Here is a 13,966-nt window from a genome sequence, read left to right as displayed (position 1 = left end):
GGGGAGGAAAAGCCAACCAGTGCTTTCATATCAGTGGGTTTTTTTATACCTTGGTCTCAGTATGAAAATGGTTTTAAAGGCCGTGCATAAATTTTCATGTAACTGGTTCTATCTGGTATAGCTTTTTATTTGGACTAATTGAAAAATGAAAATAAAAGCACTGACATTACAACAGTGAAACATTTCAGTCTTGCTAATACTGTTCAGTGATGTGGAAAACAATTATGAAGAGGGGAAAGCTTTTTCTACAATATTTCTGTTAAGACCAGGTTTCTCAATAAGAACATTTAATACTGTACCTTAAACATTCTAATTGTCAAAGCTAATTCATATTAAACAAAAAGCTTGATTAACCCTGGTAATTTCAGAAGGACATATTTTTTTTTCTTATCAATTGCTTATTGGGCATGTCATGCCCAAATTGCCATTTGGTTTTTCTGTGCTTACAACTGTCAGTATGAAGCCAACATCCGTTGCTCAGAGCTACTCAGTGGATGCAAATACCTCAGTTGCATTAGTTGTATATGTTTGCATACACACATGATAAGAAGCTGGAAAGTTCCTTGAACATTTCCTTACACTTATTATTATTTATTTCTGCACTCTGTTATTATCATTACTGTATGGTTTTCTTTTTCTTCTTACTACATTGAAATAGAGCTTGCTTTTTTGATGTGGTGGTTGGTTTTTTTTTTTCCTTTCTTTTCCTAATGTTCTCTTTCTTCCAGGTTAATGTGGAAGGTGTCCACTGTGACAGGTGCAAGTCTGGTACATTTAGCCTCTCTGCCAGAAACCCACTTGGCTGCAGCAGTTGCTATTGCTTTGGCCTGACCACACAGTGCAGTGAGGCAAGGGGGCTGGTTCGCACATGGGTGAGTAGGAAACTGCTGAGCCATGTAATGCGATAATGTTGTTTCCTGCTGGCATCTTTTAGTCAGGCACTGAGAGGTAGCTAGAAAATGGCCAAACATTTAAACAATCATTTTCCTCTTTATACTTCAAGAAGTGGAAAGAGTGGTTATGTTCCATTACACAATCACGGTCGAGACATTGAAAGTAAATAAGTAGATAAGAAAAACAGTGATGGGATAGTTGACATCATGCCAAAGTAAAGCTATTAAAACCCAGGAAAGGGCAAGGGGAAATTATGCAGTCCAGTGCATTGTGACATAATCTCTGGTGTATGATACACAGTTTACCCAGGTGTATTCAGGGGTCACAGATGCTTTTTGTCCAGCATAGATTTCTCTTGGTTCAATTAATCTCTTTATTTTCATTGCTGTGTTTTTGTTATGTTTGGTTTGTTTTTATTTTTAAAAAATAGCTTATTGAGCTCTGTTTAAATAAAAGAGTGAAAGGGTATAATCTATCAGAGCAAAGACCTCTCCACCTTTTTGTTGAAGTGGGCCTTGGGACCTATGCTAGACTAACAAATAAAGCAGACTGGATGTCTCTATTTATCTGGACGATGAGCGCAAAATACACATTGAGACCACTGTTCTCCATCACTTCTGCGCCAGCTCCTCAGTTATGTTCTGGAGGCACTGTTTCTAATGAAAAATGACTGGTTCAGTCTCCATGTGTGGTCAGTCATATCTCTGCTGGAAGCAGGGAATGTCTGCCTAATGCAAATCAGCCAAAGCCCATGACTTGTTTCAAGCACAAGAGTCAATTGGATAATGTTTCTTGAGGTTGAAATCAAGATGTGATCTCTTACTAAAGAGTTCATATATTCTGGTTAAAGTCCCATTCTCTCCTTCATTGTCCAATCCAGTAACACATCTTTCCCTTCCCAGTGGGTGAAATGATTTATCATTTATCATGATCTGACCCTGGTTTTCACATTATTTCAGTTTTGCCCACCATATGCTGGTAGGCTGGAAAAGGAAGACTTTAAAAGGATGACAAGTTATAAAATTTAATCAAGTTCCATGACAGCAACAGTTCTGGAAAAGTATGCTTTGACCTTTGTGGCAGCACAAAGCAGAAACATAGTTTAAACCTCCTGATTATTTTTGTCTCTTCATTAACTTCCTTTCATATTTATGCTTATATCTAAAGAAGTGTGTGTCCGCATCTAATCTAGTTTTTGGTCATCCTGTCAATTTCCAAATTGATTCAGAGCTGTACACTGAGTGAGACTGGATTCTGCCAGCTGCTAGTGGCTATTTCAGATACTCTCAGGTGCTTCAAATGGCGTTAGACGTATTTAACCAGGCAAATCCTATCTTATATGACAATAAGGCAAGGCTGATCTGAAATTCAAACATGCTGGCCACGTTCTTGATGTCTAAAATAGTAAACAGTAAAATAAGGTTATGACAGAAACTCAGGAAATCTCACTTTGGGCTGGCAACATTAGAAATGCCCTCATGTCTGGTAAGCCCATAGATGCTGCTGTAAATGGAAATGACAAGATGATTAAAGTACAGTACAGGGCTTGGTGAATTCCTCATTACCTGATCTCTACGTCGTGAACAGCCTGTTGATGGGATGACTGTATGTGTTTTCATTGTTTTCCTCACTCTTTGGGAGGAGACAATTTTTATACCAGCCCTTTGCATTTGTTCGCACGCTTCCTGTGATACTTTCATCTGCACAGAATTACTAAGAGTCTTATTGCAGTTTTTGATCAAAATAATGATTCCCATATAATGCTGAGACACTTTCGATAAGTCTGAGAAAATTAGAAGTATCTAAGTGGCATCCTTATATTTTAAATTAAATCTGAATTTAGCATTACAGAAACCCTGACCCCTACTGGCATATTGGCCAGACAACACTTAGCTTGAATATTGCATAACTGTAGCACGGAATTGGGCACTGTATTCCACAGACCCAGTGATGTATAGTAAGTGTTGGTGGGAAGTATGCTTCTTCATAAGGTGTGTTTCTCACAATTCAAACAGAAGAGGCCTGAGACTGGAATAGGACTATGAAAATCGCTTCAATAAAATTCATGGGATCGCTTGCTGCTGAAACTCTTTTAACCAGCGTTAGTACATTCTTTGTTAACATGACGAGAAAGTGCGAAATGTTTGAGGGGGAAGTCATTATTATAACTTTTTAGACCTGAAGGAGTAGTAAGACTCTGTGACAAATTACTCATGATGTGAAATGAAATTACCTAGAAATAATTTTTAAAACAGTAAGAATTTAAAGACTAACACTTCATGGAGAGAAATAGACTTGATTTTCTTCTCGCCTTTTTTCAATATGTATAGGTGACCTTGAAGCCAGAGCAAATGATTCTGCCACTGGTGGATGAAAAGCTTCAGCGCAGCACTCTTTCAGGGATTGCATTCCAGCCTCCTGAAATAGTAGCAAATATAGAACAGGTGATACAGGATCTTCGGTCAGAACCTGTTTACTGGAGACTTCCAGAGCAGTTTGAGGGACGAAAGGTAAACATAAAATTCCACTGAATATTGACGGGGATTTTTTTTTTTTTAATCTTGCATTTGTATTTTGCAGTACCTTTTTTTCCCTTCCATTGAGCACATCATCACAGAGTGGAAGATACTTCAAAAGAAAATAAATGCTATTCCATTATAAAAAATTATTTGCTTGGTTATCATGGAAATTTGTAAGTCTTTAACATAAACACTATTTAAAAATATATACTAACAGGCAGTAACATATAATATTTTTACAAATGATAGATTCCATCATAAAAATGTTATTTGAAAAATTAAGCTGCATTAATTTAATATAACTGTCTTGTAAATTTTTGTTTCTTTCCACTTTAAACAAAAAATGCCTGATCTCTGTAAGTTAAACAGGAGAAAATTATTGAAATAACCCTCCTTTGTGCACCTCTGTGACAATTTATTTTGCACTTTTCATATTTCTTGGTTTGGCTTGGCAAAGTTTAGATGTTTCTTTCTCTAACACAAACTTTGGGGAGCATCAAGGCATATATGAAGAAATAGATTATGTTTTGTTTTTAGTGTAGTACAACAACAAATTGCCAATGGGTATTTTTGAACACAGCCCGTGTCCCCAGATAGTTCCACAAGCATGTTTTGCTATTTTCTACCACACACACACACATTTATCAGACTGTACACAGGTGCTGAGTGCATCTATCTCCTACATACACACAGGAATTTATTTTTAGCTAACTGAAAATGAGATTTCTTTTTGTACCTTGTTTTTTGCTTTGTTAGCTGACTGCTTATGGAGGGAAACTGAAATACGCAATCTACTTTGAAGCACGAGAAGAGACAGGTTTTACTACTTACTACCCACAAGTCATCATCAGAGGTGGGCCTCCCACCCATCCCAGAATTATTGTCCGGCATATGGCTGCCCCTTTGATTGGGCAGCTGACAAGGCACGAGATAGAAATGACAGAGGTAACGGAAATCTACTTTCCCCCTCCCAGAATTTAAGCACCTGGTTCTTTTTAATACTGTTAATAATCAGTATTATTGTATTGAATTATCGTCTTTCAGCATGAATGGGGATATTATGGTGATGACCAAAGAGTCAGAAACACTGTGCCCTGGGAATATTATCATGATGATCCAAGGGTCAACAGGACAGTGGCCCAGGCAGATTTCACCTGGAAGTATTATGGAGACGACTCAAGACCAAGTAGACCTGTATCCCGGGAAGACTTCCTGAACGTGTTGTATGATGTTCATTACATTCTTATTAAGGCTACTCATGGCAATATCATGAGGCAAAGCAGGTAACTGTTTCATGCAGTGGTCTGAAATAGTGCAGTAGTCACAGACGATAACCTGATAGAGCTTCCCAGAGGATTTTTTATTCATAAACTATAAGCAGTTGCTGAGAAAAGCAGAAGGAGTTGGCATTCAGCACGGTAGAAAATGCAGGAAAGGGAAATTTTATTCAACAGGACATTTAATCACAATAGGCAAATGAAAACCTTCTTTTCAGGATCCTGGAACAGAAAACACATGTAAGCACGTGCATCCTGAAACAAACCCAAAGTATTTTTTGAATAAATGTCATCTTCATGAAAACATGATGCTGTAATTAAATAGAAATGTTAGCATATGTAGGAATTTTCTCTAGCACGTGGGAAATGAGGTAGAAAGTCGAAGATTAAAGAGTACTCCTGTAATGAAATGCTACTTAATCCAATATAATAGGGGCAGATACAGTCAATGTTTTCTATTCAGTTTATTCATTAATAAGTTAGATGATAAAATAAAGATAACACTAAATTTGAAGTGGACATTAGACAGCAAGATGAGAGGAATAATACAAAAATGTACTGCAATCTAAAGGTCAGCTATAAGATTTTACACTTGGAAAGGAGTAGTCAATTGAACAAACAAGGAACGACTGCTTAGTTACCTATTCTTCAAAGAGGGCTCTGTTGTTTACAACATATCACCAAGTGAACATGACTCAGTAATGATATTCTTGTTGAGAAATGCTAATATTCTAGTTGCATGTAGAAACAGGTACAACCTAAAAAGATAAAAAAAAAAAAAATCTTTTCCTTCCACTCAGCAATAGTAAGGCCTAAGCATCAAGTTTTGGATACCAGGGTTCAAGAAAAAATTATTAAAGTGCCCAGAAGATAACAGTGATCATAATCACAGGTCAGAAAATATGAGCTGTGAGGGAAGGTGTAAAGAACAGATTTATTTAGAAATTAGAAATTGCCTTAAGATGCATAAAATATTGTCAAAAAGAAAAGAATCAGTTCCCTGTTGCCATGACATGATGGGTAAGGCAAAAAAAGAAATTAGCTTAAACTTCAGCAAGTAATACTCACATTAGACATATGAGAAAAATTCCTGGGGATGAAGAACTTCTGGAACAGTTTACATAAAATATTCCTAAAAGTTTTTGATACCAAATTCACAATAACCTTCATAAGCAAAATTTATTAGCAAGGATACAGTAGTAATTGGAAATAAACTTCCAAGGTCTACAGAGGTCCTTTCTGTGATTCTGTCATAAAAGTGATAAGCTAAAATTATTTACAGAAAAATATTCATCCAGCTTGGACTGACTAGACAGTAAATATTAGCAACAGATGCCATAAATGTTTTACACTGGTTTCATTTATTTTTGGTTTAGTCTATTTAGGATATTGTATTGCCAGCACAGGGATTTCCTGTGGATAGATGTATGAAAGTAACTCCAGTGCAACATGGAAAATTTAAGAAGCAAATCCACACATATCTGTGGAAAATTTGAGAACCAAATCCACACATATCTGTGTGTGTTTCTCCCTTCCCTTTAAGCACTACAGATCCTAGTTCAGATGTGGAAGCAAAAACCAAATACTGTCTCACCTCAAGCAGCATAAGTTATGAAAACGAACCTCTGTTTTCATGGTTTTGTCCTGAGATGCATATGGCAATCATGACCGAACTAAACCTGCATTGTAGCACATGACCATTTTACCACGGCTACCTAGTAATGAGGCATATAACAAGACAGAAAAGGACTTTTCAGGTTTGCAAGGTGGCACTTTAAATTCCAAAATGTATTTTTACAGCACTGCCTTTCAGAATGTGACATTTTATATGGCAGCAGGACCTAGCGAAGAGTTCATCTGTTCTTTCTGGTAACTCTCCATCTGAAGTCATAACTTTGCATATCAGACCATACTTGATTTTGGAAGTGGTTATGTTACAATAGATTTTTGTGATCTGTCTAGTTACGTAAGTAACATTCATCACATGGCATCTGAGACTTTAAGTAGAAAATAAACAGCAGGAATACATCATTATTTTTTTTTCCAAGTCAGCACCTTGAATTATTTCAGAGGAAGTTTTGCTTAAGACCACAAAATAAATCCCCCCAAATGTTTTTAAAGGTTAGTGGAATATTAGCTTGCATTAGAATTGAAGGCTTTTATTAAAAATAGTCTGAGTGCCTCTAAAGGGCAATATTTATGCTCAGTTTTAAATATATATTTGAATTAAATTACTTATAATAAACTATTTGTTTAAATAGAGTGCTTTCTAAATAAGGGCCTTGTTCTCAACTAATAAAGTATCTCTTTCTACCTGACTGTGCATAGTAGAAAAGTATAAAGTAAGAGAAACTGTGTATGGGAGGAGGAAAATACCATATATGAAATATTTTTAATTTTTTTTAGGTTTTTAACAGTGCTTTAATTTAAGTTGCAGAGTTTAAAAGCTTCAAATAAGTAATAAATGACAGGAAGAGCATTTTAAAATAAAGTCAAAGCAGCGGCAGCAGTTGGAAGCCTAAAAATAGCCTAATTCTAGTGTTAGCACTATATTAGCTATATAGTTTAGCAGCATTGCCAATGTTGTTTCTGCTTCAAAGCTGCAGCATTACTAGTGATTTAGAGATTTCTGCTCAGAATCCAAAGCCAGACATTTTTCTCTTGTATTGTTCATTTTGTTGCCCTCATTTTCACATTCACTGGTCTAAATTGAAACATTTCTTTTATAGATTTTGTTTTGCTTTTCAGGCAACAGGACTGTGGTAATAAATTAGTTTGAATTGGGAGTATGCTTTCAATTTGACTGTGAATTATTTTAATATGCCTGACACTGATCAGGTAGCAGTTGTTGGACTGCTTCTTATTAGACATGTTCCAAGAATCAACCAAGCTTGACCTTCCTTAAGTAACATTGCCACACAAACAACAAGTAGCTTTGTGGTCACAGAGTATATTATTATGTAAATACGGCTTTCTGACAGTAAACAGGTTTTTTGCAGCACACAGACTGTTGCCTCAGCCTTGAAGATGATGGGGGGGCAGATTTCATTTTGTTTTTCTATTAAATGTACAGAGATTTCAGCATAAGCTTACATTGACATATCGGATCTGAATGGTTTGTGGTATTGCCCTCTTTATTTTCAGTCTTGTTTGTTTTTTTGTTTTCCTTCCCAATTTCCCTGTTCCTCTGAACCTCTTTCTTCAGGTAGTAAGAAGGGAGCACAGGATTTAAGTCACTAGATTATATGGAGATTTTCCGTTGACACAAGGTATGAAGAAGTATGGGGCTGGTCACATAAGCTCCATCACAAAACTCTCAGCTACAGTAGCAGTGGGCATTTACTTTTCCTAAAGTCATCCTGACACTGGTGCCAATATGCCAATGTGCAGAAGAATGTCACTCAGTCATTTAGTATTTAAGGTTTGGGAGCAGATCCACAGTGAGTGTGAGGAGATGAGCAGCTCTGTGAGCTCCTGTGAGCTCCTCTGCATTAGCCTTCTGCACAGACACCTGGTGAACAGACTGTATCAGCATTATCAATATTTGTTGAGCTAGTTAGTCGCATGTTCTTCAACATTTTCTTTTAGGTTGGCGATATACGTGAAGCTTTAAAATGTATACTATTCTACCCTTTTTGTTTCTCAAAGACAGTAAGGGATTCCAGATCATAGCATTCATTTAAACAAACTAACAATCTCCCAAAATAAAGAAGTAAGCTAAAAGAACAGCATTGCAGTACATTAGGATTAAGTGTATTTCATTAGATATTGTGTTTGTTGTCTTTGTGATGTATACTCAACCCTATTTAGCCCGTCAGCATGCATGCTGGAAAGACAGGGAGTGGTTGAGAGGCAATAAGGATCATGAAGGATATCTCTTTCTGACACTAGCAGATGCTTCTGTAGTAGGATTTCGTTTTTGCTTTAAACTGTTTAAGTGTTTAAATAATTTCCTAAGGAAAAAAAAAACCAATAAAATTATATCTGGCTACAGATCTTAAAATTCCTGCTAAAAAGGCAAATGTCCAATATCTTTGAAGTCTGCTTGTTAAGTTGCTTTTGTTGCTGAGGATAGATTTTATTTATTTTCTTTTTTTTAATAGTTGCCTCATTAAAAGTAGATTTAGTGAACAATTTTACTACCATGAATTGGAACTGCATTTAGTATGTGACTTCAATTTCTTAATGAGTCTGTTCAAATGAAGAATTAGAAATGAGCTTTTGTTTATAGTTTGGCTGAAAATAGATTAAAAATGAGACATAATTAAGAAGGAGAGAAAAATCAGTTATACTATTGCCTAGAAATGGAAAATGAGACTGGAGGTGCTGGTAGCTTTGTTGTTTCCTTAGGAGATGCAAAAATGGTGCTGTTTATCTCCTGTAGATCAAGAAACCTACAAACAGCCAAATATGACTCTCTTCTCCTGTGCTAACTGGGACTAACTGGGTTTGATTTAGTGCTTGACTAATCTCATTAGAGATGTTTGTTCCTTTTTTTCAGGATTTCTGAGATCTCAATGGAGGTTGCTGAAAGCGGCACTGTGTCTGGAGTGACTCCTCAGGCTCACTTGATTGAGAAATGTGACTGCCCATTGGGTTATTCTGGTTTGTCTTGTGAGGTACGGTACTAACCTGGCTCCCAGGAAAAGCCTTTATACCTTCTATACCTTCTTCAGTCCATTCATTAGCAAGGTGTGATAAGTAATGTGAATAATAAGTGAATAAAAATAATAATGTGAATAAAAATAAGAGTGTGAATTCATTTATCTGACAACAATTCTCTCATAATTTAATTACTCATATTATTTTTCCCTCAGTTATCTCTCAAGGAATTTAAGCACCTTTTTTTTTTTGCTTTTGGCAAATATGCCACTGAAACCATGGTGATGACTCAAACACTTAGAATACAGGAAAGTCAGCGTTACTGGGTCAGCATCTCTGATGCTGAATTGTGTGACTGATACTGACTGATCAAGCATTTTTGGCCAGATAATGGTATAATAATTTCGTAATCTACGGTGTACAACAGATTGTACTATGTTTTTGTGTTATGGTGGGCCATAATACACAATACGGTTACAATATCATATCTTCCAAAAGACTGAACTATATGCATCATTTTATCATGACCGTGATTCACAGAATCTGTGAAGAAAAACCCAGAAAACTTCTATGTCAAATTAAAAAAAAAAAATCATTAAAATAAAAATTAACGTTTGTAATAGTGAATAATTAAAGGTTACATATTCGTTAATCCTGAAAAGTTAAAGATCTATCAGTTGAATGAAATTCATCAATGAAAAACTGAAGCATATAAACAAATTTGAAAACAAAAGAAAATTTGGAGTGAGTAAATGATGGGAAAGATGCCTTGTTATCCATGAAAACTCTGCTCCTTTCAGAGATTGTACAGGTTCGTGTTACACAGCAAATGAGGCAACAAGAACAGTGAGTTCACAGGAAATGTGTGCAGGGATATGAATGAAGGCATTTTCTTGGCACACTATTTTATTAAGTGCATACACCTGAATGTGTGTAAATATACGTATGAGAAATTAAGTCTCCAACATTTGCTCAGAGGAACACACGTTTTAAAAATTACTGTAACAAATTACATTTTTGAAGGAAAATACATGATAATGCAATAATTTTAATTCACACCAACTGGGAGCTGGAATAAGTGTCTCGGTTACAACCTTCATACTTTTTGTTTAATTGTGTGATCTTTACATGCTCTTAACTTAGTTTATTTTTAGTGTGCTTAGTGAAGGTTATGGTGTGTTCTGTGAAGGTTTATTTAATTTCAGGAGGAGAAAAATAATAATATTCAGGCATTCTTTAAGCAAATGCTAACAGGGTATATGTAAGTGTTTCATTATTTATCCTGTAATTGCTTTGTAAGGACTCTTTGCACAGCAGTTTTTATTAGAAGTGACATTTATATCCTTTTTCTTTGTTTTCAAGTCAATGACAGGTGGAAAAAATGGTGGTAAGAGCTTCCCTAATGGCTATTTCTGAAAAACTTCCAAACTAGTAATGAAAAATGTAGTTTGCTTCATCTTTTGCTGTGTCCCGTTTCATCTCAGAAGTGCTTAGATCAGAATAGATGAGAAGAGTGTCAGTAGCGTATCAGAAAAAAAAAATGGTTAGAGTTTAGATTTGTTTGAGGATGTACCATATATTTATACCTCAATCCAAAAGTTACTCAGAACTTCTAAGTGATGCCTTGGACCACATTATGTTTGGACAAGGACTCTTCTGGGGCTTGAGAGGGAGGAAAAAATTAGGAAATTGTAGTAAGAAACAAAATTCCTTTTGAGATTATTTATCTAAATTGAAATTCTTCAGAAACCATGAAAAAGCAGATAGACTTTTTCTATGCTTCAGGGATCTTAATGTAGTCTAAGTCAAAATAAAAGGAGAAAAGCAGAGGTGAGTTATATTACTTTATTTGTGATTCGAAAGAAAATAATTGTGTTTATGCTTTTTCCATAACTTAGACTCCTGTCGGTTTTGGGAATGATTATAGATTTGTCAGAGCAGTGTCATATGAATAGAAACTAGCTAGTGCTTAATGGAAGAATCCTGCTTTTGATGATGAAAAGATACTTACTGCAGATTCTCTTTTGTTTTATTTTGCATCCATTTTATTGCTATCTGGAAAGTGTACTATTCACATTTTTTCCAAAAAGCACAAATTGTGGTCAACAGTCAGAAATTACCTCATCAAGCAGAGTTCATAGGCTCCTGGCACCATGAGGTGGTGGGATTTAGACATGGGATGAGTGACTTGTCTGTATGCACTTATCCCTAATAGTCTGAACTATCAAAACGGTCCTGTTTGTATTTTTATGCTGCCATAGCTGTGTGCTTTCTGGAAGCTATGTAGGCACTATCATACATTTGCATAATGAGCCTGAAATAAATATTGAGTGCTTGATTTTGCATGTGTCGGCTTTGCTAGTAATTTTTGGGTTGCTCTCAGAATTTTACTGCCAAGCTGGGGTAGAGGAGACTTAGTGATAGATAAATTTGATTCTGGCCTAATAGTCCCAAGATATGGAAAACCTTTAATATTTTGAATTCTTTACTTTTATGGTCTTTAAATTATATAGCTATAAATAATGCAGCCTTTTTTTATTAGTATAATTTGACTTTTGCTTGTTATCCATCAGGTGGTATGTAGGCAGATATTAGCTTGTCAAACCTGAAAAATTCACGAAGGAGGAAGAAAACAGAATCATTATGCTTGTTCTCCACAGTCCATGCAAAAAAATTATTTTGAAAACAAACATTATTCTTAAGAAATGAAAGGAACGATGCTTGATGCACAGTGAGAACAGTGAGGTGTTCTACGTCTGAATGAAAGGTCTCTCAAGCTGCAGTATGAAAAGCCTGGTGACAGTGGAATGCTCCAGGGATTTTTCAGCAATGTTTGCAATTAGCTCTGGCTCTTGTTATCTGTAAAGTACTGTATATTGTTTGTAACACAGCTGGAACCTGTCAGGTTTTTTTCACAACTTGTAAAAACTGGTGATTGGAAAGATGAGCTTGCAATGCTCCTCATACCTATTCTACTGTGTAATGATCTGTTTTCTTCTGCATCTTTTTTATTGCAGTCGTGCTCTCCAGGATTTTATAGGCTTTCAACTTCACCTGGAGGAAGGACACCTGCGCAGTCCTTAGGCATGTGTGTTTTATGTCAGTGTCATGGACACAGTACTATGTGTGACCCTGAAACATCAATTTGTCAGGTATTGTATTTCTGAACTTATGCACTAGAATAATCTTAATGTAAAATTCATAAGTAGTGTAATTGATCTAAAAAAATAGAGGACAATATTTTAATCCAGTTTTGCTTAAATACCTTAAGTGTAAAAGTTAAAGTGAGTTCAAAAAAATAAACTGTCTGCCTTTAATATTTTCCATTCTTATTTTCTGGTGTTCAGATCATGCTGTGCTTTATTGCTGCTGAATTACTATTTGTGTTAGATGAGAAACTAAATATCTGCAAACTAAAGAGGCAATGTACCATGCATCATGCAATAAACACAACACTGCTCTTCTAGGTAATAGCACATGTGACCTAATACAGTAAGATTGAATTTTAATTGGTTATTTCTCCTGCTTCAACAGCTGGAACAAAAGAGAGAAGGAAAGCTGAATGGGATAAGAAATTCCATAGGATACATCTGACTAGCTACAGGCCTCCATTCTTTCTCCTTGTAAACCCATATATAACTCAGCAGGCATTTGACAGGAGTTTAAAGCAAGCAGTCCCACTGCGAATCATGTCAGGGAGGGAGAAATTATAAATCCAGATAAGTTTGAATCCCCAAGGCTGGGAACAAAATGTTGTCCGCCTTCTTGTAATTATCAATACAGCTTTCATTCTGTCTCCTTCTTCTGCAGAATTGCCAGCATAATACCGCTGGTCACCACTGCGAGAGATGTGCACTGGGATTTTATGGTGTTGTCCAAGGCTCTCCGGATGACTGTCAGCCTTGTGCTTGTCCCCTATCTAGTCCCAGTAACAAGTAAGTAAACAAGCTCATGACACAGAATTACCTTTCCATAAAGCAAGGACTTAGTTTTTGGGCTCACTTTTCAGATGGCTACAGGAGATCTGCATCATGTAAGCCATACTAAATGTTTCATATCTACTTTTGCTAATTGATCTTCCTTTAAGAGTTGGAAATTGCTCCCTTGCTAATTTGTGATGAATAAATTAATAAGTGCTAGAAAATGCAATACTCAACACATAATGAATGTGTGTTATAAAGGTATTCTCACAAAGGAAGCTAGAGCAGAACTCAAGTACAATATAGCCACAAGGGAACTGTAAAAAGTCTTACGCTCATATATTATGTTGGTATAAATGTGTTGCAGTGCCTTTCTTGCTTCACTGTGGAATTTATTGATTCCTTATTTAATGTTACATGAGTTTTAGGCAATTTGTGAAAGATAGAATAATTTAAAAGCAATATACTTATTACAGCATAAATTTTATTGGTTGTTTTATGCTAATGAGCCTTGCCACGATGTCTCTGCATGTGTTCCCAGCAGATGATACTTTAGCACTTCTGATTTGTTTGTTGTTTTGCTGAAAGGCACTTAATGATATTTGGAATCATACTATAGTACTGCTCTGAAAAGGTTTATTTCATGATTGTTCTCCTGAAAGGTTGGAAATGTTCCTTAAAAGCATTTTTCTGTGCTTTGTCTGACCTTTAAGATGTTTTAATGAGTATTTCAAACCAATATATCTGAGAGGTT

The 13,966-nt window shown here is 35.9% G+C and overlaps 1 protein-coding gene across 2 annotated transcripts in view; it reads left to right on the top strand.

Annotated features, from left to right (window-relative positions):
- LAMA2 (laminin subunit alpha 2) overlaps positions 1–13,966 on the top strand; it is a 359,087-nt gene that overhangs the window by 239,215 nt on the left and 105,906 nt on the right. For both annotated transcript variants that reach the window (XM_082048323.1, XM_082048322.1), the window contains exons 24-30: positions 729–872; positions 3,225–3,404; positions 4,170–4,358; positions 4,458–4,696; positions 9,192–9,309; positions 12,310–12,444; positions 13,103–13,227. In XM_082048323.1, the coding sequence (XP_081904449.1) occupies positions 729–872; positions 3,225–3,404; positions 4,170–4,358; positions 4,458–4,696; positions 9,192–9,309; positions 12,310–12,444; positions 13,103–13,227 (1,130 nt within the window). The remainder of the gene's footprint in view (positions 1–728; positions 873–3,224; positions 3,405–4,169; positions 4,359–4,457; positions 4,697–9,191; positions 9,310–12,309; positions 12,445–13,102; positions 13,228–13,966) is intronic.

This window comes from Streptopelia decaocto (genome assembly GCF_964273445.1).
Source record: "Streptopelia decaocto genome assembly, chromosome: 3".
Lineage (NCBI taxonomy): Eukaryota > Metazoa > Chordata > Aves > Columbiformes > Columbidae > Streptopelia > Streptopelia decaocto.
Note: the sequence above shows the minus strand (reverse complement) of the source record. Positions and strands in the feature narration are given on the sequence as shown.